This window comes from Colossoma macropomum, unplaced genomic scaffold, assembly GCF_904425465.1.
Source record: "Colossoma macropomum unplaced genomic scaffold, Colossoma_macropomum, whole genome shotgun sequence".
In the NCBI taxonomy this organism is placed as follows: Eukaryota; Metazoa; Chordata; class Actinopteri; order Characiformes; family Serrasalmidae; genus Colossoma; species Colossoma macropomum.
Genome location: NW_023494810.1, coordinates 32601494 through 32628316, shown reverse-complemented (window position 1 = coordinate 32628316; position 26823 = coordinate 32601494). Strand labels below are relative to the sequence as shown.

The 26823-nt window shown below is 38.0% G+C and overlaps 1 protein-coding gene across 1 annotated transcript; it reads right to left on the bottom strand.

The window, feature by feature from the left end:
• Positions 1 to 1457: 1457 nt before the first annotated feature.
• LOC118799318 (inter-alpha-trypsin inhibitor heavy chain H3-like) lies at positions 1458 to 26574 on the bottom strand. Its single transcript, XM_036559081.1, has 23 exons — positions 26398 to 26574; positions 21448 to 21611; positions 20929 to 21033; positions 20132 to 20294; positions 19826 to 19936; positions 18426 to 18554; positions 17624 to 17740; positions 17205 to 17373; positions 15135 to 15245; positions 13447 to 13628; positions 13177 to 13356; positions 12682 to 12809; positions 12091 to 12257; positions 10845 to 10895; positions 10031 to 10048; positions 9859 to 9924; positions 8443 to 8460; positions 8268 to 8336; positions 8056 to 8160; positions 5783 to 5954; positions 5105 to 5253; positions 3857 to 3932; positions 1458 to 1679 (listed from the first exon to the last, which is right to left on the bottom strand). Exons 1-23 carry the CDS (start codon positions 26470 to 26472, stop codon positions 1565 to 1567), a joined length of 2640 nt encoding a protein of 879 aa, XP_036414974.1. The 5' UTR covers positions 26473 to 26574; the 3' UTR covers positions 1458 to 1564.
• Positions 26575 to 26823: the final 249 nt, after the last annotated feature.

Genomic DNA, 26823 nt, shown 5'->3' with positions numbered 1-26823 from the left:
AGCAGATGAGTCTGATGAGTCAAAGAGAACTCTAAACTTGGTGAAGGAGCATCTTCTGAGACGGGGAGTGAATTATCTACTATTGCCATCACATCACATCATAACATCAGTATAATGTTGATTTTGAGATCATTTGAGGCCTACATCGAGCCGGACCTTCTTTTTGAGTCTGTGCGTGTGACGTTAATACGTAAAGACATATGATGTGGTGTGAAAAACTCCCTAAACCAAATGATTACAGATCATGTGTATTAGATTAGTGTTGTAGCTAAACTCTGCATGGAGGTTGATCTCCAGGACCAGGACTTGGCACCACTGCTGTAGACTGTTAGAAATAAAGGTTCTGTCCAGGTGCACTTTTTGTTCATCAAGGTACAAACAGTGTATATGTTCTCTCAAAGGTACAACAGTGGTTTTAAGGTCCAGTTGTGAATTGTGAAGTTTTTCCAGGTGAAAAGTTTGTATTTGTACCTTTTTATAACCAAATGTTTTAAAACAGAACAATAAAATAAAAAGCCTGGAAATGAGACGGGGTGTGTGGAGTCAGTACAATTTCAATGCATTATGATACACTTATGTTCCCTGACTAAAGGTACTGAGATGTACCCTTGAGGGTTCCACCCCAGTAACAGTGTACCTTTATTTCTGAGAGTGTAGAGAACATTGTGACTTATTCTCACTTTGAAAATCTAATTTGACTGGGGATGTTTAAAGGTTTGCATATGACTGTATCCAGCATCCAAATCTAATTTACTAACTGATTATGTGTCCAGATCGAGTTACAAAAACAACACCTGAGTCTGCAGGGTGTGGTGGAGAGAGTTATGCAACGTCTTTGTTGGGCTGAAGTTTCTGAAGGACATAGCTATTGTTTAACTAGACTCGTTTAACAGGTCAAACAGCATGCACTGAAAGATTAACACCCCTCTTCCACCTGTCATTCACTGCACTCCAGAAATACTCACTGTTTTGATTAGACCAGTCTGAGTACATTCATGCGCTTGCTAAGGAACACATATTTATCATAACATCTAGGTCACATGGGACAGTTCTTTCAAACTTAAACAAAAGAAGGCTGAAAAGGCCATTGCGATTTTAGTATTTGGTTGTTTATAATAAGAAACTGTTACTGTAATAACTGGTTGAGTAATATTAATAGTTAATAGTTTATATTAATATATTAATATTAATAGTTTATTCACATATAGAATTGTCTTTTTTATTGCTTATATTAGAATATGCAGTGCTGTGGGAAGTTTTTGTTATTTTTTTGCTGACCTCTGCAAAAGCACTCCAACAATACCTTTAATGCAACATGATTCAATTGATTATTTAGTTGACAAGGCCGGCCGAAAGTCCCTAAGAGTCCCACTCACTGAGGTCAAATGGAAGTTGCTGTCTATTTATCCATATCCTCAAACATAAAGCAACAAAAAAACATTAAAGGCTTTTTATCATTTTATTTTTATTTACGGAGCACAATCATAAAACTCCTTATGTTTTGACATAATTTCTCAAAGCGTTTGCTGATACTTCACTCCTGTTAGTAAAGCAGGTAAAACACCTACACGTCTGAGACAGTGAAGTCAGGGAGCTCCCCCTGCAGAGCGAACTGGAATGGTACAAGCCAGCACCCCACACTAGGGGATGAAGGGAGTCGGTAGTCAACGGCAGTACTCCTGCAATGAAAAACAACTCAATTCAATTCAGTAGTTTTATTCAACAGCCGTCATCTCAAAGCAGTTTGTCCAGACAATATGAGTTCAGCCCCCTACTGTTGGACAGAAGTCTGTAAGAGCATGAGGAAGAAACTATGAGAGGATTTAAGACTCAAAAGAAAGAACTGGAGCATGAGGAAGAAACTCTACACTGTTAGAAATAAAGGTTCTGTGCAGGTACATTTTTCTTTCATCAAGGTTCAAACAGTGTAAATGTTCCCTCAAAGGTACAAAAGTGGTTTTATGGTCTGATTGTGAACCTTAAATAAGTTTTTCCAGGTGAGAAGTTCGTATTTGTACCTTTTCATAACCGAATGTTTTAAACAGAACAGTAAAATAAAAGCCTGGAGGCGAGACGGGGTGTGTGGAGTCAGTACAGTTTAGAACATATCATTTCAGTGGATTATGATTCAGTTATGTTCCCTGACTGAAGGTACTGAGACGTACCCTTGAGGGTCCCACCCCAGTGACGAGAGGGGTCCTGCCCCAGAGACAGTTTAGTACCTTTATTTCTGAGAGTGCAGGAGGAACTTCAGTATAAGAACAACTACATCAGGAGTGCACCAACAATTTTGTTTTTTGGGGGCCAAAATATGATATTTGTGGTGAAAATTACACTGTACACCTGTATGCAAAAGCTTAGACTAATTTACATGTTTTGTTCCTCCTGCACTCTCAGAAATAAAGGTACTAAACTGTCTCTGGGGCAGGAAGTAAAAATAAATAAACACAATGTACTTTAAATGTTTTTCTCTTCTGCAAATGTTAATAAAGAAATGCTTATATAGATGTGGCATATGCAAAAGTTTGGACATTCTTCCATTTGTAAAGTCTCAGAACTCGTTAGGTAAGTCAGGACTGGGTAGGCAGAAATGTCAAGAATTGTCAGCAGGAAATGTCAGCTAATGAGTGCTTCACAGCATCATAAATTCTCTAATTCTTTAAACCTCGTGCCAACACACAACAACTATGTGGATCTGAAAATGAAGGTAAATAATGCCTACAAAGCAGGAGAAGACAAAAAATACATCAAAGCGCTTCTAGCTGACAATTTCCGTCATTAAGAAATGACAGTTAGGGGGAACTGTGGAAGTCAAGGTAAGATCTGGAAGACCATGAAGACTCTCAGATAGTGCTGACCAGCAAGGCAAAGCAAAACCCCCACATGGCAGCAAAGGATCTGCAGGAAGGTTTAGCTGATATAGAAGAGGTAGTTCTGCATTGCTTGCTATTGTGCAACATTGTGTGATTTGCATGGAAGATTCATCAGAAGGAAATTTTACCTGTTACCTCAGTTCAAAAGTCAATATTTGAAGTACGCAAAACAACATCTAGATCAGCCAGAGGCGTTTTGGAAACAGGTCCTGTGGACTGATCTAGTTAAAATGAAACTATGTGGCCAAAGGTATGTTTGGAGGAAAAAAGCAGCAGCATTTGCTGAAAAGAACACCGCGCCAACTGTTAAGCTTGAGGGTGGATGTATGACTTGGGGTTGTGTAGCAGTCAGTGGCAGATGAATCGTTGCACAGGTAGACAGAAGAATGGATTCCACTTAATATCAACAAATTCTGGAAGCAAATGTGACACAGTCAATACACTGAAGCTGAAAAGGGGCTGGCTTTGACAAAAGGACAACAATTTAAGACATACCTCAAAATCCACCACAAACTATTTGAACAACAGTGAAAATCTGTGGGTACATATTAAACATGCTTTGATGGCCCAAGAATAACTAGAAGCATTTTGCAAAGCATGAGTGAGTGAAAAATATCTGCCAAAGGGAGTGTCACTAAGTACTGACTTTGGAGGGTGTCCAAACTTTTGCACACAACTGCCACAATTACTATTTAATTGTTTTTCCATTTTTAAGTTCATTGAATATAAAGTAACTATGCGTTAACAACAATTGTTGCTCTACTCTAAGCTTCTGGAACTACTTTGTTTGGCAGAAGAATTTGCTCATTTTAAAAACATAAATTTAAAACAATGTTTCAAATATATTTTTTCTTTATTTTGCAAAACAGTTGTACCGAAACAACAATGATCTACTGTGACCAAATCACAAATATAATGTTATTCACAATAATAAACCCCTGAGGTGTTCTATTGCTTAATTTACATTTATTTACTGTACTTACCAAGATGCTTTCATTTCCTTCTCATTGATTTTAATCAGGGAGCCTGGCAGTTCCTCATACTGAAGATTGTTTTTTGCTTGAAAGCCAGAAACAAATGACAAATGAGTTATTAGCAGAAATAATTCATTGTGTAGAGGAGGGTATTTAACTCGAGGCATGAACACCAGACCTGCTCAGTATCATTTAATCAGTGGATTAGAATTCATAAAGAAATAGTTCAATCAGAAATGAATACTTTGAATATTGCTATCATGATAGACATCAATCAGTATTATGCAAAATATGTACATTATTAGGCATGTTAGCACATTTTGTTAAGCAGTTTCTTTAATAACTGATCCACTCAATTAATGTATTATTATTATTATTATTATTATTTTTGTTTTCAGAAAAACAGTATTTAAAACAACTTTTTAGAAAGTAAATAGAAGTGGCAACATTGATTACTATGTACATAAGCCCGCTATAAATGTTATTATGTGTAACATCTATGTCAAGGTTATGTTTATAAGGCTGCTATATAATGTAAATAATATTAAATGCTATTATGTGTACAATATATGTCAGGGTTATGTTTATAAGGCTGCTATAGAATGTAAATAATATTAAATGCTATTATGTGTACAATATATGTCAAGGTTAGGTTTATAAGGCTGCTATATAATGTAAATAATATAAAATGCTGTCATGTTAACATATATGTTGAGGTTATGTAAATAAGACCACTATACAATGTAAATTATATAAAATGCTATCACATGTGACATGTATGTCAAGGTAGTGTATATAAGACTGCTATATAATGTAAATACAATTAAACACTGTAGTGGCTGCCACTTGCTCTGGTTCGGGGAAGGGGCTCTAGAGGCATAGTACAGATATCTGAGCCGAACGCTCCGCCTCCCCCTCCTTGAAGGGATATTAAATGTTGTTGTTTTGTGTTAATGTGACTTTTCATTGCTTGAAAGTGCAGGTGTTTTGCTTGTGTTTCTGTGCTGAGCTGTGGTTATTTTTGTTGTGGCTCTTTGTCACCGCAGAGTGGAGTCCTATGGCTAGAGGGCGCCTTCTCTGCTAAACGGGCTTTTCTAGTGGTGTTAACAAAAAGCAGTTCTTGTAGCAGAAATCACGGCCTCTTCTGGGTCTCCATCTTTGACAGGACACTACAACACTACTATGTGTACCGCTGGGTTGTGTATAGTAGTTTTCTACATTTGCATTATACAATGTAAACTCTAGAGATTCTCCTACCCAGAATTCCTTGCAAAGTGACACCGCTTGGTTGTTGGCGAACAGCAGGCCACAGAAACTTTTCCCCATTTTTCTCGTGATGGAGGACGACGACACGCACGGTTCCCATGGTAACGTCTACTTCATTTTTTCTCAGAATCAGAGTCACACTGTAGGGACAAAATTAAAATCACCTGAGCCTCCCACAGCAAGAAATAAAAAAAAAAAAAGGGTTTTCATGTCAAATTGGGCAAAATAGATTCAGACTGTGTAAACATAGACCAGGCGTGTCAAACTGGGGACCTTCCGGGCCAAAGTGCTGCAGAGATCAGCTTTTACCCTCATCTAACGCTCTGAATTCAGCTCATGAAGGCCTTGCTAATTAGCTGATAAGATGAATCAGGTGTGTTTAATGAGGCAGTGAGCTGAAGTCTGCGGTGTTTTGGCCCACGAGGACTGGATCCTGACAAATGTGATGTAGGCCATGTTAACTTCTTAATGCTGAGGCAAAAAAGTGTGCTTTTAATCTACTTAATTTCTGGCATTTAATCTACTCTACTTTTCCCTTCTAATGTGACTTATCAAAGCTTTTGTAGCATTTTGTTGATATGGAAAGAAAAATCTAATAAGCCCAAGAAAAATCAAATGCCACAGAAGGCTCTGCAAGTGGTCTCAGTCATATCGCTGCAGAATTCATACCTATCGGCCTCCTGCCTGGTGATCTCCTGCCCCCAAACAAACTTTACAGTTTGCTGGGGAGCAACATACAGGATGTCCACAGGGCTCAGGCGCAGCATATGTTTCGAATTTTTGAAACGAAGAATGATTAGCTCAAAGCCTTTTTGTGAAACCAAGCCATTCATGGAGAAATCTGTGGAAACAGTACAACAGTGAAGGAAATACTGGATGTAATTTCACAGATTTTTCAAAACTTCTGCATAAGTCAATCTTTATGTAAAGTCATTGACATTCAGAGTGGTTTGGTGTGATATGGTTTGTTGTTCTATAGACATTTTATTTACTATCCAAAACCACCAGTGAACCTACACGTGTCTTCTGAGCTTTTATATGTCATGTTCATAATGGCAAAATAGTGAAAAATCTTTTTCAAAAAAGTTTTTTGGGGTATTATTTGGCCTGCACGTACCCCTCCACCATAAATAAACTTCAAAAAGTAATGTTTGAGACCAAAATCTCAAAACTATCATAAAACAGTGTCTCAGTCATCAGGCAGTGAATTCATAACCATTTCATGTAGTAACTTTCTGTGAGGGAGCTTTTAGAGGCGGATGCCTGGTTTCTATCACCACCACTGTGAACAGTTCTGACACAGTAAGCATTTCTCCACTCGGAATGGCTAATTACTCTGAATTTGAGAAATCAGTGGAATTTCCCTTTAACATAATTACCTGTGTAATAGTTTTAAATGGCTAGTTTGACCAACAGTGAATGAAAGGTGTCAGTCAGCACTGACACATTAACGGACACCATTAAAGGGCCGAGTTTATGGAAAAACACATTTTTCTTACTTTTTGAAAAAAGAGTTTGATGCAGTATGAGTTTGAAACCACACCATTCACCCCCCCATCCATACAGTCCATATTTGGAAACAAAGCTGCAAAAACAGCCTGTTTTGAATTGGTCATTTTTTGTGATGTCACTAACACCGAAACATTTATATACAGGGTGATTCAAACAGATTTCAAAATTATTTATTTCACTTGTAAATCATTACAATACAATGCAGTAAATTGTAAATGGTTTAAATGAGCATAAAGTTTATTATGTAATTTTACGAGTGCTCAATATGAACCTCCTCCAGCTGTACGGACAACATCAACACCATAGTCAAATTCATCCCATACTCGATTGAGCATGTTGGGTGTCGCTGCACTCACGGCTCTTTGAGTGCAATTTCAGAGATCATCCAGTGTTGTTGGGAGTGGCACATAAACAGAATCCTTAACGTACCCTGACAAAAAAAGTCACACGGTGTGAGATCTGGTAATGCTGGTGACCTTTTTTTGGAACTGTTGGTGCCAACAACGAATGCTCTGAGCTGTTGGAGGTTCAGTCAGAAACTCTAAGACCCCCTCTTTCAGTTGGTATGTGATTGGTTCCTAGGCGCCTCACAGTTGTAAAAATATATTGCTTTGAAATCAGATGAGTCTTTTTGAATCGCCCTGTATATCCACCTATTCAGCCTAAAGCAGTTTAGCTCTGCCCATTTTTTTAACTAATCAATCAGTCAACCTTTATGTACATTGAGGGTGACCCTCATTTACAATGTTGCCGAGTTGATAAAGAAAAAAGGGACTGACAATGTGTAATAACATATCAAATAATTTTCGTAAATTTCGTAATAAAAATGAGATCTAATGATTATAAAAAAAGAAACGTTAATGATAAAAATACACAAAAATGAGTAGAAAATGTAAAACGATAATTAAAGCATAACTAAAATGTAAAAGTTTATAAAATCAAAAGAAGATGAATAAAACACAAGGAGGATAAGGAGGATATTTATATGTAGGTTATACAGAATGATTACTTTTTGAATGCAGGGCAGCCTATCAGATTCAGAAACATTTACATATATCAGTTTTAAATGCACAGAAACAAAAACAGCCTGTTTGATTCTAAGGGATAAAGAGAGGTTGGAAAATGGTCAAGTAAAAACAAAATGTCTGGTACATAAAGGCACACAAGCATCATAAGGATACAATGCAAGAGAAAGTGTAGGATGTGGGCCCTTTAAACTTCCTAAATGTAGCATTGTTTGGCTGAACTATTTCTTTAAACCTGTAAATGGTCACGGGCCCACCAGCAGGCCCAAAGTTTTATTACACTCTGATAAAACCTAAGAACAGCTCAGCCAGTTTGCATTGAAGTCCCTGTAGCTACTGAATAATAAGCCTTAAAAACCCCTACGTACAAAAAAGGGCATGAGCCAGGTAAGTGGATGGCCTCACCTGAAGAGGGGTCCATGAGAAGGCGGAGTTTGGGAGCTACAGGTAGGTCATAGCAGATCGGCTTTGCCTGATCACGAGAAGAGATCAAGAATCTGATGCTGCCCACTGAGAGAAAGATGAGTGGAGAGCATGAATGTGTAGAATAGAACAACTTGTAGACTGAATGGAGGTCAGAAATTAAAAGTGCAGTTTTTTAAAGGCGCTTGTAGTACCTGGAGCGGGAGTGGTGGGAGTAGTTTTAGTTGAACTGTCCATGATTCTGATCATCATTGGAAGAGAATCTGAAAACGATGTTTAATCTTACACAGACGTTAAATAAGTGGATTAAGGCCATAAAAATCTGAACATTCAATACATAAGAAACAAAGTGAGGTACTGCAGACCTACCATCATATTCCATGCCCTCTAACAAGAGCCCAACAAAGATGAAACAGAGGAGAAAAGAGTGAGAAACAACAGGTTTAGAAAATCGTTCTGAATAATTGGCCTTTCGGGCTCTTTTACTTTGCTAAACTACTGCAACTGTACTGGAGTTAAAGGGGAATTCCACCAATTGTTCTACAACCCCAATTCCAAAAAAGTTGGGACGCTGCGCAGAATGTAAATGAAAATACAATGCAATGATATGCAAATCATATACTATTTGCCCGTGCAGTCTTTCACAGAGTGGTGAACCCCTCTTCATCGTTGCTTCTGAAAGACTCAGCCTCTCTGAGACGCTTTTTCATACCCAATCATGTTACTGATCTGTTGCCAATCAACCACCAGGTGTAGCATTACACAACTTTACCAGCCTTTTGTTGCCCCCCGTCCCAACTTTTTTGGAACGAGTTGTTGGCATCAAATTAAAAAAGGGCATATTTTTTCAAAAAACAATCAAATTTCTCCTTTTCAACATTTAATATATTGTCTTTGTACTATTTTCAATGAAATATGGGGTTTAAATAATCTGCACGTCATTGCATTTTGTTTTTATTTACATTTTGCACAGCGTCCCAACTCTTTTGGAAATGAGGTTGTAAATTTCTGCACGATCAAGTGGTTAAGATGTAAACAGAGTCATTCAGAGTGGTTTGGTGTGAAACTTACTGAGTCAGAACTGTTCACAGTGGTGGTGATAGGAACCAGGCGTCCACCTCTAAAAGCTCCCTCACAGAAAGTAAGTGCATGAAATGTCAATGAATACGATGCCTGATGTCTGGTTTCTGATCGTTTTGAGAAGAATTTTGGTCTAAAATATATTTTATGAAACCCATTCGTATCAAATGCATGCAAATAGTTGAAACGGAAACTTTTTTCAGATTTTCCACTATTTTGTCATCATCAACATCACTATACATATAAGTATATAAAATGGCTATATTTGTGTTGTAGATATCATGACTCCTGGTTCCTATCACCACCACTGTAAAGACTTGGTAAGTTTCTCCATAAGGAAACATTTCACATCAAACCACTCTTAAAGACTTTGTTTACATCTTAATGACTGAATTATGCAGAAATTTGGTGGATTTGTGGAATTTCCCTTCAAACAAATAAGCAAAAGTAAACTGTACAGGATTTAAATAAGTGACTGAAAAATAATAGCGGATGAAGAGGGGTCCATGAGAAGGCGGAGTTTGGGATCTACAGGTAGGTCATAGCAGATCGGTTTTGCCTGATCATGAGAAGAGATCAAGAATCTGATGCTGCCCACTGAGAGAAAGATGAGTGGAGAGCATGAATGTGTAGAAAAGAACAACTTGTAGACTGAATGGAGGTCAGAAATTAATCAGTGCAGTTTTTTAAAGGCGCTTGTAGTACCTGGAGCGAGAATGCTGGAAGTAGTTTCAGTTGACCTGTCCATGCTTCGCGTCATTGAAAAAGAATCTGAAAACGATGTTTAATCTTACACAGACGTTAAATAAGTGGATTAAGGCCATAAGAATCTGAACATTCAATACATACGAAACAAAGTGAGCTACTGCAGACCTACCATCATATTCCATGCCCTCTAACAAGAGCCCAACAAAGATGAAACAGAGGAGAAAAGAGTGAGAAACAACTGGTTTAGAAAATCGTTCTGAATAATTGGCCTATCGGGCTCTTTTACTTTGCTAAACTACTGCAACTGTACTGGAGTTAAAGGGGAATTCCACCAATTGTTCAACCCCAATTCCAAAAAGTTGGAACGCTGCGCAGAATGTAAATGAAAATAGAATGCAATGATATGCAAATCATATACTATTTGCCCGTGCAGTCTTTCACAGAGTGGTGAACCGCTCCTCATCATTGCTTCTGGAAGACTCAGCCTCTCTGAGACGCTTTTTCATACCCAATCATGTTACTGATCTGTTGCCAATCAACCACCAGGTGTTTTTTTTTTTTAGCATTACACAACTTTACCAGCCTTTTGTTGCCCCCCGTCCCAACTCTTTTGGAACGAGTTGTTGGCATCAAATGAAAAAAGGGCATATATTTTTCAAAAAACAATCAAATTTCTCCTTTTCAACATTTTGTTTTTATTTGCATTTTGCACAGCTTCCCAACTGTTTTGGAAATGGGGTTGTAAATTTCTGCACGATTAAGTGGTTAAGATGTAAACAGAGTCATTTAGAGTGGTTTGGTGTGAAACGTTTGGTGTGAAATCTTAATGACTGAATTATGCAGAAATTTGGTGGATTTGTAGAATTTCCCTTTAAACAAATAAGCAAAAGTAAACTGTACAGGATTTAAATAAGTGACTGAAAAATAATAGCGGATGCTTTTTTGAAGCTGCAACAATACATCCTGCTTATTGATATGTGTACCTTCCGCTTCTGCAAAAAGAAGATCTGCTTCTGGAGGTCCGTGTGGAAATACTGTACACACAGACATACAAACACATACAATTCCAGAGTCAGAAAAGGAAGAGAATGTTGAAGATATACGAGGGAAATTATTTGATTGTGCATTTATTGCACTTAAGAATGCAAATTTCTCTCTGATTATATTTAAAAGAGACTGCTAAATGGAGAAAAAAGCGTGTTGCACATGCCCTTTATCACACACACTGCAATTTACATACCTACCATATTCACTACATACTGACCACCCACTTCATTCAAACCACCACCTTGTTTCTACACTTATTGTCCATTTTATCAGCTCCAACGACCATATAGGAGCACTTTGTAGTTACAGACTACAATTACAGACTGTAGTCCATCTGTTTCTCTGCATACTTTGTTAGCCTGTTCTTCAGCGGTCAGGACACCCACAGAGCAGGTATTATTTAGGTGGTGTGTTAGTATGTGTTGCGCTGGCATGAGTGGATCAGACACAGCAGTGCTGCTGGAATTGTGTCCACTCACTGTCCACCCTATTAGACACTCCTACATTGTCAGTCCACCTTGTAGATGTAAAGTCAGAGACGATGAGATTTGATCAGCTTTAAGGAATATGGGCCAATGTATAGTCCTCACTTTTACCAAATGATCCACACTGTAGCCTCACCAGCAACCAAAATCTTCCTCCCTGAGCTCCTTCATCCTTACTGTCCCTCTCAGTCCACCATATTTTCCGGCTCTGGACCTGCAGTCCCATGTTCAAGGCTTTCATCAGTGGGTGGCAGGTAGCTAAGTGCTGCTCCTAAACTACAGTAACTTTGCGTCTGCTCTACTTTCTCTTCTTTTAAAGCTCAACTTCCTCTTTACTGTTCCACACTATACCTCTTTTACCCAGTTCCTAGTGTTTGTGGGGTTTTTGCTGTTTTTTTCACTCTCCAGTGTAAAGCATCCATGGGTTTGTGGAATTTCTGTGGCTGTTTTTAAATAGCTAGATTATCAGGAAACCAACGTTTAGAGATATTTTAGTGTACATATTGTTGCATTTTTCTGCAAACTTTTGTGTACAATTTCCATTTATTTGCTGAGTTTAACATATTGGATGTACATCATCTAACCAGGGGCACCCAAACTTTTGTAGGCTACTGTACTGTACCTGTATTTACTCTGGTTACCTTTAATCTATCATGCAAAGACATCAATTTTGCTGGTCTGTCGTGTCTCCATTTACCAGAGTCTGGGCGCTCCCCCTCTTTGGGTTTATGGGCAACATGTGTGTCCTCTTCGTGGGGCTTGGTGACCACCATGGAGGTCAGTGGAGTCACAAACTTGTACTTAAGTGAGAGATCCAGGGCTTCTTTCTTGGCTGCTTCTTTCTCTTCTTCCTCAAGTGTCACTCTGAGACATACAAATACAAATGTTATCACTTAATCATTTGGGAATTGACTTTTTTCTAGGGAAAGAAGAAAAAGCTTTTTCCCCTCAAAATAATTCTCATTAAGTTCTCCAGCATTTTCATGTTTTCTGTCATTTGTTTCATAGGAAAAGAAAGAAATACAAAAGCACATACTGTCACTGCCAGAACGAAATCTTTTATCTTCATTTTTGTTGATGTTTTTAAAAAAAATGTTGCATAATTTGAAAATGTCAACTGCTGTTTACATTGTGTCCAAATAAATTGTGTCCACTAAAAATACAATCTTGTTACATTAACTTGCATTGAAATGTAAGATCATTTTGCCCCTCCTACTGTAAATGTATTTTTTTGGAGATACGAGTTTTTGTTCCAACAACAACAATACACACAAATAAAAACGCTCACTCTTTCTCCAGTAGCTGCTTCACTGTAAGACAAGCCCACAATCTCTGGATGAAGTTGTCGTGTTGTGGCAAAACATCGACCACGTCTTTTGTTGATAAAGAGTCCTGGAAAGTTACTTCATCCCTTTTCTTCAAAGAATAAAGCAAAACGTAGAGAAAAAACGAGAAACAGCTTGGTACTGTGCTTGTTCAGATAAAGACCCTGCTGAAGAAAACAGCTGAAACAAGCATTATTTTCATGCTCATCCATGCTAATTTAAGCAGGTTTTTGCTTGTCTTGTGCTGGTCTGGACTAGTTGGTCACCCAGCAGGTTCAAGATGGTTGACCAGTATCCACAACTTTTGCTATTTTTTTTTGTTTGGCGGTTTCGTTTTGGTGGTGACCAGCTATGTTCATCTAAGCAAGGGAGTGAAGTTGTCCCTTCGCTAACACACCTCATTCTACTTGGTAATCATGACTGGCTGCAGTGAAGTGAAGCTTGAGAACTGGTCTTACTGAGATTGCGATGACCTCTGTTTGGAAAGTCTCCAGGCTGTTGTCTGTGATTTGTCCAGCTACCACGATCTCTGAGCCGTTGTAGTAGTGGCTGAAACTGGTCTGGGTGAGATTTACTGCTCCGATATAGTTCAGTTGGACGTCAGTTAACAGAGGAACGGCCACCTCCTCAAAGAAACCCTACAAAACATGAAGATGGTACTGAAACACTGCTTAACAACCACTGTACTGATTCATTTAACTGCAAAAAGCTGCCACATCCTATCCTACCTGTAGTTGTAGGTCAGCATCGGAGTCCTCATAGATCCTGCGGGCGAGTCCATTGTTTTCCAGAGCCATTTTCTCCAAGAAATCAAAGTTGACATCAAATCCGAACCCCAGACAGTACAGAGGAAACGTTCCCTTAATAGCCTTTTTCACATTGGCCTGAATCCTCTCTATGGCAGTTTCACCTGTGGGACAAAGAGCTGGCAGTAATGGGGGGTTCTCCTTTCTGAGTAAACCAATGAAACAAAATAATCCAACAGGATCTAACTGTCTATACGTCAGGCTTTCTAAGTGGTCCATCTATGGTTGTGAGTGGTAAATTGATGTTTAGCTTATTCTATGGAACTCGTTGGTCTGTTTATTGACTAAAATCCTTTTGCTGTGAGTCTCTATACCTTAATTCTGTTTATTTTATTAAAACAAAGGATTAAACATTCCATTTTGTCACTAACAAAACAATCCTAACACTACCTGTGTTATGACTGTTTCAATATTAACAATTTTAGCTCATTTTGAGCAGAAGTCAAAAACACTAGCCAGTACATGACCAGCCAACACAGCTTTGAACAGCTGTTCACACATAAATTCAGAATATCTGAACAAATCTGGACAAAACCTTGTATTTCCATTTTTTGTTTTTCATTTTTTTTGCCATAATTTCAAAAGGCCAGTTGCCCTTTATGATGTGTCAAAATTCTGACAAAGAGAAATGGTCCAAAATTACTTGAAAAAAATTATTTATCCATTTACTTCCATTAAAATTTAAGACAGTTTTTCCTTGTCCTGTAAAGGAGATACGAGGTTTTGCTCCAACAGCAGTGATATATATCATTAAACATAAAAAAGTTAACTTAATTGCAGAAAATATGTGTTTTGGCACTGAAAATTCTTAATGTTCAACACTGATTTTCAGACACATTTACTCCAAAACAGTGGGATCTAATTGCTCACCATGCGGCCATGAGGGACAGTGATGCAGCCTCACTTCCTGCTCTAAAATGGAGGGGCATGGCTAAAACAAGGCTCCACCTTCAGACTAAAACTCAGTGTTTTGGTAGTGACATGAAAACGTGGGCCAGCATTTTTTGAATAAAGTTTTACGTACTTAAAAAAATGAAACTAAATCTAAACACTTCAAGGTTTTTATTTTCACAAGTGTAAATTTAGGGGTGAGCGTTTGGGACAGACAACTCCCAATAGTACAAAAGTACCCTATAAATGATGACTTTCTGTATATTTAACATAATAATGATGACTGTGCAAATATTTAGCTTATCACTTAATTAATTAACGCCTTAGGTTTAAATAGATGGTTTTTATATTTTTTTCTGTGGGATCACAGTCTGAACTAATTTGGTAGAATTCTCCATATATTAATACTGTGATACCTGAAATAATCAGTAAACCTCAGCTAAATAGCTAATATGCATAGGAAAAAAGTTACCTTTGAAAGATAAAAGACAAAAATATTAAATCTGTTATTCTTGAATTCAGTCTTAGTTTTATGGCTTTAAGTCCCTGCTCTGTGTTAAGGGTCTGACTGTCAATGCTAAGAAGATGCTTTTGCCATTGTTTTCTTAATTGGTCTATCCAGCAGCATTTTAAGCTGCATTTTATTGTATGAAAAGTCCTATTTAAGGAAAGCGTGTTATTATTATTATTATTATTATTATTATTATTATTGTTATTACCGCTAGTTGGGTCTCCGTCAGTCAGCAGGATTAGGATGGAAGTGGAGCTTTCTCGTGGGTGTCTGTTGATCATCTCCGCTCCCTTCAGCACTGCAGCATTGATGTCTGTAGCTGAGATTAGATATTTTAAAAGTATTGCTTATTTGGCCTGTCACAATTATTACATAATATTATATTTGAGCTGATTGCAGTTATTTTCCACAGTGTTAGCATTCACATTCACAGTCATATTCACAAGCATGTTTTCGGAACCAACAGAATGTCACTGTGGGTGCATTTTTCATTTTTTTAAGCATTTTAAAGTCAAACTTACTGAGTTAGAATTGTTCACAGTGGTGGTTAAAAGAATCAGATGTATGAGTCATGTATGAGAGTATGAGATTTGATGATATACAAATCTATGTCTGCACGAACACCATCACTAACCTGCCTCCCCCTGTCCTAATATCTTGTATTTGAGACCTCAAAGAACGGATGTAAAGTCATCGGCGCTGAGTCTGTTACTGCAAATCCTACTAATGTCACACTTAATTTGGAGGGGTGACCGTTAGACCTTCAGCTGTCGTCCGTGACTTAGGTGTACTTTTCGATCCTGTCCTTTCTTTCGAACCTTATATCAAGACTTTGGTCAGCTTTTTTCCATCTCCACAACATTGCTCATCTTCGCCCCCTGCTCTCCACGAAAGACACTGAGTCTTTGGTCCATGCTTTCATATCATCCCGCTAGACTATTGCAGCTCCCTTCTCATTGGTGTTCCTTACAAATCTATCCAGCCTCTTCGGTATTTACAAAACTCAGCTGCTAGAATTCTCTCTCCCTCTAAAAAATCAGATCACATCACCACAATTCTATCTCAGTTAGACTGGTTTCCCGCCCCACTTCGTATCCAGTTTAAAGTCCTCTTGCTAACTTACTTAGGTCAAGTTAAGTCAATGTTTATTTATACAGCACTTTTTACAACAGGTGTTGTCACAAAGCAGCTTTACAGAAAAATCCGCCCCATGAGCGTCGCCAATGGTGACAGTGGCAAGGAAAAACGCCCTAAGAGCAAGAGGAAGAAACCTTGAGAAGAACCAAGACTCAAAAGGGGAACCCATCCTCCTCTGGTCAACACCGGACAGCAAACAGCATTAGTATAAAATATTAGAATACAAAATGGGGAAAAACAGGTGGAGCAATGGTTAATTAGATAGTTTGAGTTTATGCAGCAGCAGCAGCAGCAAGAGAGTCAGTTTGCACAGCTTTGTACAGCGTGAAACTCCATGGTGGTTGAAACTCTGGTGGTAACTCTAGCAGCTCTGGCGGCTCCCATGTGGCGACTCAGGCAAACATCGCTTAGGGGCTCAAATAAAGGGAGAGAGAGCGAGAGCGAGAGAGATAGAGAGAGAAAGAGAAAGAGAGAGAGAGAGAAATTGATTAACAGGACAGGTCCGTTTATGGAGAGATATTAGAAATTAATAGTGCAAACAACTGATATTAGCAAAATGCTTGTGCACAGATAAGTTTTGAGTCTAGTTTTAAATGTAGAGAGTGTGTCTGAGTCCCGAAACTTACCAATCTCTACATGGTCTAGCACCAGCTTACTTAGCTGAGCTCCTGCACTCTTACTGCCCTCCCGAACACTTGAAGGTAGGCCACTGTTGGAGGCAGATCTTTCAGCATCATGGCCCCCAAACTATGGAACACATTACTGCAATCTCTCTATGACTGTCCCTTACTTTTTCTCAGCTTTTTCACTCTTTCACACTTTTTCCTTCCACCCCCTGATGTCTGGAGAAGTGAAGTTTATTTGTTTGCGCGCAGGTACCAGACAACTAGCCAGCCCGTAAGACAGTGTACTGATGCAGTTTTATAGCTGGACAGATGCCAAGATTAGGCTCAGCCTATGCATAACAAGTGACGAGTGTGACAGACATGAGCATGTAGGGAAAAACAAGAATAGGTAGAGCTGAATGTTCTAAATACAATCACGGTACAGGCAACACACAATACGGAATGCAATGACACACAACACAGCACAAACACATTACGAAGCAGTACATTTCTACAGGGTTAGTAAGAATCATTACCTCCCTGATCTGATATCTTTCTCACAAATTCCTTTGCTGTCTTCAGGTTGCTCCCTGTGGCTTGGATGAGCTCAGATTTCCAGACCTCTATTTCATCATCAAAGGCGATCAGCCCGAAGTGGTCTTCCCCAGCAAGATCTCCTAAGATCTTCAGCAATGCCTGACGGGTCTGGTATAAGAAGGTTCCATCATCAGCTCCATCTACATTCTACACTATATACATGCTCAGAAATGACAGCATTGCCTTATTTCTACTGACTGTAACCATATTTGATTGTATGATTCAAATGTATTGTAGTACATAATCATGATAAAATGAAAATAAATAATTGAAACCTTTCAGAGAGTATTTAATGGAACCTAATATGCTAGGTTATTCCACACATTTCACATTTGCTAGTACAGTTCTCCTTATTTACCTGTTGAATTTTCCGTCCGTGCATGGAGCCACTTCGGTCAATGACAAAGACCACGTTTTTTGGGATTCTCTCAATATCTGTGGGTGCGAAATAGTGGACAAAATAGCCATTTGATGCCTACCAAAAAACAATAAGACACTAGATTAGAGAAAGTGAAATTATATTATTTTTAAGCACAGTAACAGAAATCAGGGGTGGAAATTTGCTCTGACATGAAGGGGGATTAAAATCTTATACTGCAATTCAAACAAAAAACTGTAAAGAAGGACTCCTGCACTTAGAGTTACCATATCATTGTAGAGCTAATGTAATCTAGATTGATATACCTAATCAATCTAAACAAACAGTAAATAAAAAATAAACTAATGTTACGTGTCATGTATTACTCAGTATATCGTTTTTTTTGTCCCGGTTTTGTTTCATTGAAATACACTGAAATAAGCTGTTTGTCTCTTCTTGTCGCGACACATCAGATGTTTCCAATCCCAGCCATGGAAACACCACATTTGGAGCATTTTTGTGCGTTTTCTCATCTAGCACACTCATTAACTAATGAACAGGCTCCTTGTGGATTAGGTCTGGTGTGTAGAGAAAACACAAAAATGTGCAGAGTTCAGAGTCCTCAGAGTAAACAGCAGAGTAAACACTGAGACTTTAGACAGCACTGCTGCACAGTTCTCAAATCTTTTGAGCTGCAAACTGCCAAAAATGCAGCTTGGGCTTTATGAAGAATGGTGTACTGTACGTGTCTTTTTCTTCTGCTTTAACTGTGTCATGTTGTACATTACAATAAAACAGGTACCTTCAGTTCTCCACTGGGTTTTGATCTGTCTACATCATACATTATGATCAGGTCTCCATTCATTCCTTTTGGTCCACAAGCTTCACACTTGGTCTGCTGCTCAAGAGTTGGATAGAAGTTCACCCACACCTGCAATTCCAAACGTATAAGGCTCCTTATTGCGTACCAGTTATGTGAAATGTAGCATATCATCACTGTTGTATCTCCAAAATGGTAATTTTACAGGAGAAAGAAAAAGTTGTTTACTTATTATGAAAGTCAATGTAACCAGATTTTTTTTGCCAAGTAATTTTGGAAGATTTCTCTGGATCTGTTCATCATGAAATTCTGAAACAAGGCAAAAGGTAACTGGACTTTTCAAATTATACAAAAGTCAGTTACACTTTTTCATATAGACTTATACTATACATATATATATACATATATATATGTATATACATATATATATATATATATATGTAGCTACTTTTTCGTACAGTTTAACATTTTACTCTTTAAACTTATACAGTTCACATTTTTCTGTATCATTTTTCAGTCAATAAAGTTTACTATTGTTAATGTGTTTATTATATATTACAGCTTTTATTTTTAGTGTAGAAAAGTACAGAAAATATTTATTTTCATAAATAATATGAACATGATGTAGTAATGAGAGTGAGTTAAAAGAAATCACCCATGGTTCAAACAAACAGTCCTTTTATTACTTATTACATTGCATTCTTAACTCTAACTTCATTGCATTTTTTATTACGAAACATCATAAATGTGACTAATTTAAGCTTTTAATGAATGAATATCATATGTATTAATGCTTGACTGATCTTAACCCTTGTGTGGTGTTGATGTGTTTGTTACTTAGTGGTGTGTTGGACCCACCGCATTATTGTTTTTAAATCAATACAGCCAAAACAATTTATGTTAAAATACCACATTTAAAATATCACAAGTGTCCAGTGTAGGGTTCTCCTTTAGCAGTCCATGTCGTCCACCCTCACACACACACACACACACATATACAAACACATACACACACATATACACACACACACACACTAACAGCAGGCCATGTAGGAGGAGAATAGAGTGAAGGACACAGCACCTCCACACTTTTACTCCCCGCAGGTTCACCCAACACCACATGTGTAATATAAATGTGTGTGGGGTGAACAGAGTGAAGACACTGAAAATGGGTTATTTTATATGTTCTTCACAGAAAATGAGCAAAGGACAAGAATCTGAGGTTGAAATAGTAATAAATCAAATTTTTCTTTTGCTAAACATTGAAAACAGGTCCCACAGACCTGAACACCACACAAGGGGTAAATCATTTCTGATATGTTACATATTAGATGCTGATGTAAAAAGATCAGTACAGTATTACTAGAGCATATAATTCTCACCTCTTTACCAGATCGTGTAGAGGTTACAGCATTGGCCAGCTCATTAGTGTTCAGCCCTCCTTTCACTTCCAGTAGGGAAATACCTGGACTCTCATGGATGTACACATCAATCTAACAGAGACACAGGTTTAATGTGGCTCTCAGATTATCTCCAGAAAGCAGAAGAACCTGATGTTCTACAATTCTCTTTGACGGTCTTTGACATCATCACAGTGAAAACTGACTTGAAAGATTCGGAATTAGCCTTTTATGTTTTAAACTAAATATCAGAGTTGTGGTTGTTGGCTTTTGGGTTCCTTACAGTACCTTGAAGTCTGCTACAGGCTGCATTGGTTGGGCATTGATGAGTAGCTCATATTTGCCAAGGCGTCGCTTTAGCAGCTCCTCATAGGTGAGTTCAAAGGTCACTTTACTGAAAGCGGCCACTGTCACTGAGGTTTTAAACTCCTCCAGAGTCCTTCCTACTGAGCTGAGATGCATGAGAACACACGGCATTAGTACATTTGCTATGTATGTGCTAATTACAACCCCGTTTCCATAAAAGTTGGGATGCTGTGCAAAATGTAAATAAAAACAGAATGCAATGATATGCAAATCATTTAAACCCTACACAATAAAAAGATGGTATTTCATTGGTTCTTTAGTAAAGAAGTAGTAGTAACAATGGTTCTATATAGAACGTTGAACACAACGTTGCATGATTAAAGGGTTCTTTGCATGGTGAAAGCGTTCTTTAGATTATGGAGAATGTGGTGTAGGTGGTTCTATACAGCACCAAAAAGGGTTCTGTTATTGTAACAACCTTGACATCATAACAATAGAAGAACTCTTTCTGGTGCTATATAGAACCCTTCTTGAAAAGGTTCTGTATAGCACCTTCTTCAGCACATTCTCAATCAATATAAAGAAACCTTTGACCAAGCAAAGAACCCTTTGATCATGCAGAGTAGTTGAGGACAAATTCGTTAAGTCAGTTAAGGGGAGGGAAGTTTTATAATAATGTTCAGGTATATTTGTAATATGAACAGATTTTGATCCTCCCAGCTGGGTGAATGTAAACAGAACTATAAACAGTTTTTGTAAATTCTTTTCTGTTGTAGTACCTGACTAATCCGGCACTTTCTCCCCGAGACACTGCCTGACTGTACTGCTGCTGAGCCTCTTCTTTCTTCTTCACAACTCCATCATACGTCTTCCCCTCTATGGTCCTGAGAAAAATATTTTTACATATATCATAGAAATTTAAAGTGAAAACAATATTTAATCGTTATTGTGATAAATCTTGTCACTTATGTCAAAGTATGTTTTTTTGAGTACATGCTGAATATTGGAAGTACTTAAAGAACACAGATTTAGTTCTGTCCAATTGGATTTAGGGCTATTTGTATTTGTATGAATACAAATCATTGTATTCATAGTTTTTGATCGTATTTTTTATGGCACTAATCTGGCTTCTTTTTCTTTCCTTTCCAATTATTTCTTTCCTTTACATTTATATATTAAGTCCAATTAGTAGCGTGTGGTTTAGTGAATCCAGCCTCTTTAAAAACTCTACTTTATATTATACGAGCAGTACATGCCTCAGGTCACTTTAGGTTTGTGTTCATGTTATATTCACTCACATTCTGAATTTGCTGATGAAAGCATTCTTGGGAATCTTGACCTGGAAATGGACTTCTTTGGACTCATTGAAGCGGTTTGCCACACGGCTCGTGATGACTGTGATGGCGTAGCGGCTGGTTACCGTGGTGTTTATGTGGAAGCTGTAGATGTCAATGTCTTGTTCCTGTGTGTAGGAAAAACAATAAAAGTGTGCAACTGTTAATGTTTTCTAACTACTAATACTGGGATGTCTGGTGTCTTAGATGCTGATTTTACTGCTTCAGTTTCTGAAACATACTGCAAACAAGCACTTCCAGCAAGGATGTGGTAAAAAAAAATAGGTTATTTGGGAAAATGTATCCCAGCAAGAGGACAATAAAAGAGTTAGAGTAACTGTAAATTTGATGTATTTATTTTGATTTTACATTCTTATATAAAGCTGTTGGGCAGATTACTTAGGAAATTAAGAGTGAATACAAAAATTACATCACTAAAAATACTAAAATATTACCAGTAACATAATATTTTAGATCACTTGGAGAGGTGTTGGGCGTTGTAAGGCAAAACGGTCCCCACATGTATTTTTCCAGTTTTTTTCCTATACCATCACCAATATATATATATAAACGTAGAACACACCTGTAGGTTCACTGGTAGTTTTGGATAGTAAATAAAATGGCTTTGCATTTTGCATTTCACCATCAGCAAGCCTGACTGGCTAAAATGACAATAATCACGCAGGCAACACCTTGAATTGAGTTGAAGCTGATTATTAAAATCGTTATAATCTTGTTAACACTGAGAATAAAATGGAGAACAGAACTATTTACTCAGCAGCGAGCCGAACGACCGTTAGATCCGTTGAGATTTAAATTTGAAATGAGTGACAGCGCGCGCGGGCTGCCACAGAGATGCTGATTCACCAGATGAACTCAGCTTACCCAGCATTAAAGCCCTACAAACTCTGCTGAGGACATAAACCGGACTCCGACCTGTTTATCGATGGTTTTGCCTGCATCTTTCTCATCTTCTTGTCTTGTACATCTTCTACAAAGTCGTCCAGTCAGGCTACTTATCAACAAACTTTTTGTTTTATAGCAAATGTAATGCAATTTTGGTTCATTAGAAATTCGATCGAGGTTTTGTTGAAAAACAAACGATGGATAATATTGTTAACTTGGCTAATCATAAAAATGGACAGTGCTGTTTAACGAAGAGCCATTAAGGAGCCTCGCTGCGGAACCAAAAGTCCAGGGGTAGGCTGGATCTGATCCAACTCCTCCCACGTCGTGTTTTAATTGGTCTGAACTAGAGTGGAGCTGATAAAATGAACAGTGAGTGTAGAAACAAGGTAATGAGCTAATAAAGTGGCTTATTAGGGCATATGACATTTAATGTTTTTAATGTTTTTTAGGCATATTGAGTCATTTTTATTAGACTTATGGAAATGTGTGGCAGTAATACCAAATCCTTTTACATGTAAAAAAAAGTCGTTATAAAGATTTTTATTATGAAATTCCAGGATTTGATAAAGCACAGTTATGTGGGTTATTTTGACCTGTCATATGTGCATTCTAGTGTTTAAAAACGTTCAGCGTTTTCAACCAGAACCCGTCTATCATAAGTACCTTGAGATGTAGGCCTACAGAACGGACTTTGTACCAGAATGTGAAACAAGCTTTTCGAGTTGAGACAAATGAGTGTGAACGTCGTGAACCATGAGCGATTATAAAGGCTGTGTTGACACCAGCATCACCTGCGGGTTTCCCCACAGGTAAAAACACAGGGTAGACCAATGAAATGAGTCGTAGGCGGAAAACGTGAGCGACACATACTAATTTAAAGACCGATAGAAATGCGATGATTTTAGACCAATGAAAAGAAGACGTGGGCGGAGTTGGATCAGGTCCGGCTACACCCCTTTGGACTTCTGGTTCTGCAGCGAGTGATAGTTGGAAACAGCCGACTCTTAGTGGTGAGCTGAGGCGATTGATCTGACTCCCTGAAATAATCTATGCATAAAAACGACCAATCATCTACATGACTACATGGTCCGACTTAAACTAGCCAATCACTGTAAACTCGTTGAATAACTCCGCCTACTTTAGTCACGTTTTACGCCACGTTTCAGAGCGCGAAATGGCGAAACGGTTAGAATCGCAGCGCCGTTGAGAAGCATCGAGAAATCTTGTGACTTGACTTTAAAATACCTCGATATTTGAAGGGTCCAACCTGAAAGTTGTTTAACAGATGTTACTGGAACACGGTTAGTACTTTTATCCCATATTGAAGCTTTTAAACCCGTTAAGAGTGACCTTGTTAATGGCGCTAATGTGGTTAGCAAGCGAGCTAAGTTAGCAAGCCAGCTAACTAACGTTACCCGACGGTTGTGCTTGTTTTCGGACTATAGCCTCATAAAAGTCTACCTTGTACGGTATATCGTTCAAGAAAACGGATATTTTACTTTGTAATATATATTTCTACGTAAGTGTTGGCTTGCTAAGAGAAAAAAACAATGAGATAAACGTAATTTAGGTGTGTAGCTGTCCTTTACTAAGGTAATAGCCGTTTGTGGCCGCCATTTCATGTTGGCGCGCATTTATATCAGCTCCGTCATGGTGTTCATATACTATAAATAAACTATAGTTAGAGAATATATAACTGCAGTGGTCCACGCAAAGTATTTTCAGACTTGTGCCATGCTCAAAAATGTATTAAGTTCATTGTGTTAGCCAGTAAAAACAAATTTCAAGTGGCATTTATTTTAAACGGACCGTTCCGAGACTGATTTTCAGAATGCAGCTGGTGAGTTTCAGATCATTATTTCTTTGCAGATTTCTGCAGGTTTGTATCCAGAACATCTTTACGCACTTCTAAGTTCTTGACACCTTCAAAGCACCATTGTAAGACCAACAGCCCCATATTTTGAGATCTCCCTCTTCACAGAACCAGTCTGGATAGAGTTTTTCTCCAGACTTTCTCCACATATAGTCTTCCAACAGTGTGATGTTTTGCTGTAGGTGTTTTCTCTGAAACAAATATTTTTGTGAAGTAACATAGTTTATTAAAGGTTAAAGGTTTAAAGTGTCCAAATTTGTTTTGTGGCCAAATCTCCTATTTCCTATGCATTGTCACACTATGACCCTGTTTTTGTTAACAGCTCTGGTGTTTGTCTTCCTCGACTGTGTACTTCATCCAACCGTGATTACTGCATACATGATACACCGAGCTACAAGACAGAGACTGCAGACTGTAGAAATATGACCATCAGGGACCAACTTTCACGTTCATAACTACACTCAGTGAGGATTAACTGCAGTGAGGTAAGCCTGATAATTGAATCCACTAGTGGTTTTGAATTAGATTTATAAGGGACTTGGAAAGCTATGACATTTCCAGACAGGTCCTATTTAAGCTGGTGTGGAATGACCCATGGTGGTTACCGGATAATAAATCTTTTAATGGGACAGCTGAACTTTCTTTTGCTTTTTTTTAAATGAGAGAGTTTTATGTAGTATATAAACACTGTTGAGAGTGTTTGTTTCAAAACGTATCATTCACTGTCTGGTCTGTACCGTCAATATATAGAAATAAATGGCAGCTCGTTTCAAGTTCAGTGTTTTGTGATGTCACAAGAACCTGTTCATTTACATGGGTCCACCTATTCAGCCTGAAGCTGTTCAGCACCAAACATGTTTGCTTGTAAGGGATATGGAGAGGTTGGAAAATGGTCATGTAAAAGTTAATTATAACAATTTTTGATACATAAAACCAAACAAATGTTAAGAATGGACGTGAGAGGAAAATAATTACAAGAAAATACATATTATTATATGAGCTCTTTTATATTAAAAGCTGAATAATTAGCCTGTAGTTTGTGGCTTAATAATGTACATTGTCAAACAAAACCAAAATTAACGTAACACCAGCTTCTGTACCCTGTAATAGAAGAAAAAGACAACAGATGTTCCTTGCAGTGGGGTATTAAAATGACAGAAGTCAGTAATGCTTTGGTAATGAAGTGGAACAACCTGGGCAAGTCTTCTTACTATTCATAGGTCAGACTAAGCAGGTGTCAGGACATTATGGCCACATATGATCACTCCAGTGAGCATTTCAACGCTGAATTATTATTGTCCTTTAGTCTGTATCTGATGACTCTTCATTTCGTAATACTTCCTATGAATCCTGTATTCATAATGCACTATAAATGTATTTATGAGGTGTTATATAGCATACATAACACCTTTTACTCCTTGTTTTTGAGTGTCTCCTTGCTCCTTGAAACTGAGTTATAAGGGTAGTGGTTGAAATCTTCCCTACTAAATAGGACCCTCAAATAAAAATAACATTACTTCATTAACAGCTACTAGCGCTGCTCCGTAGGCGACCCTGCCAGTCTGCAGTGACAGCAGAGGAGGGTAAAGTTCAGCTCCTCACTACAGGGCTTTAGTTATATTTAGGGAATCATATGCCTTCAAAGAGGAGCAATTATTTATTATCACCCATCCCAAATTCTTCAGTGATATGAAGTTGAAGTCAGATATTCACCAGATTCTTGCTCCAGTTTTCCCGTTCCACCTTAAATGGAGCAGAAGTTCTGATGCCTGAGGCTCATAATGAATTGCATTTATATTCAGTGTACATTTTGTGTTGAAATAGATTTTGACAAAAGACAAAATTGGGACCAGAATGTACATGATGTTTTTACCTTATGCAAAACAAGACTGTAGACACAACAAAAACTTCATCAGATTCAGATCAAACTAGAATATCTTCTATGTCCTACTTACAAACACAGATATGGTCTGAATTTAACGTTCTTTCCACACAATTTCCAATTCACTCTTTCAAAGGGGCACAAGTTAGAAGTAGTTTATATAAAATATAGTATGCTTTCGTTGTTACTGCAAACGGCCCTGTAATTTAATAAACAAACAGCTGATATATATCGTGACCTCTGACCTTACCTTACTGGTTGGCGCGGAGGTGACACAGATGAGTAAGAATCCAAGGACAGTCGCTATGATTGTGGTTCGATCCATGGTGACTCCAGTAGCACTGAGGCTTTACAGATGCACACATTTAAAACAGACCCTGCAGGCGTACAGTCTCTGTCATTGGTTAGTTGTGTATTTACACAGAGCGACCACAGTTTCTGTCACTGACCTCTTACAACTCTGGCGCATGAAGAGCTGGCGTGAGGACTGATAAAATGCTGTTTGTTTATGACTAACAGCTCACTAACTTACTGTGGCTAGGCATTAAATGGCACTATATTGAAGATGTCAAAGTAATTTAACCGTTGAAATGTAAACAAAATCATTCAGAATAGTTTACTGTAAAACTTTTGATTGTAGAGACTTACATTTCTTTACAGTGGTGGTGATAGGAGC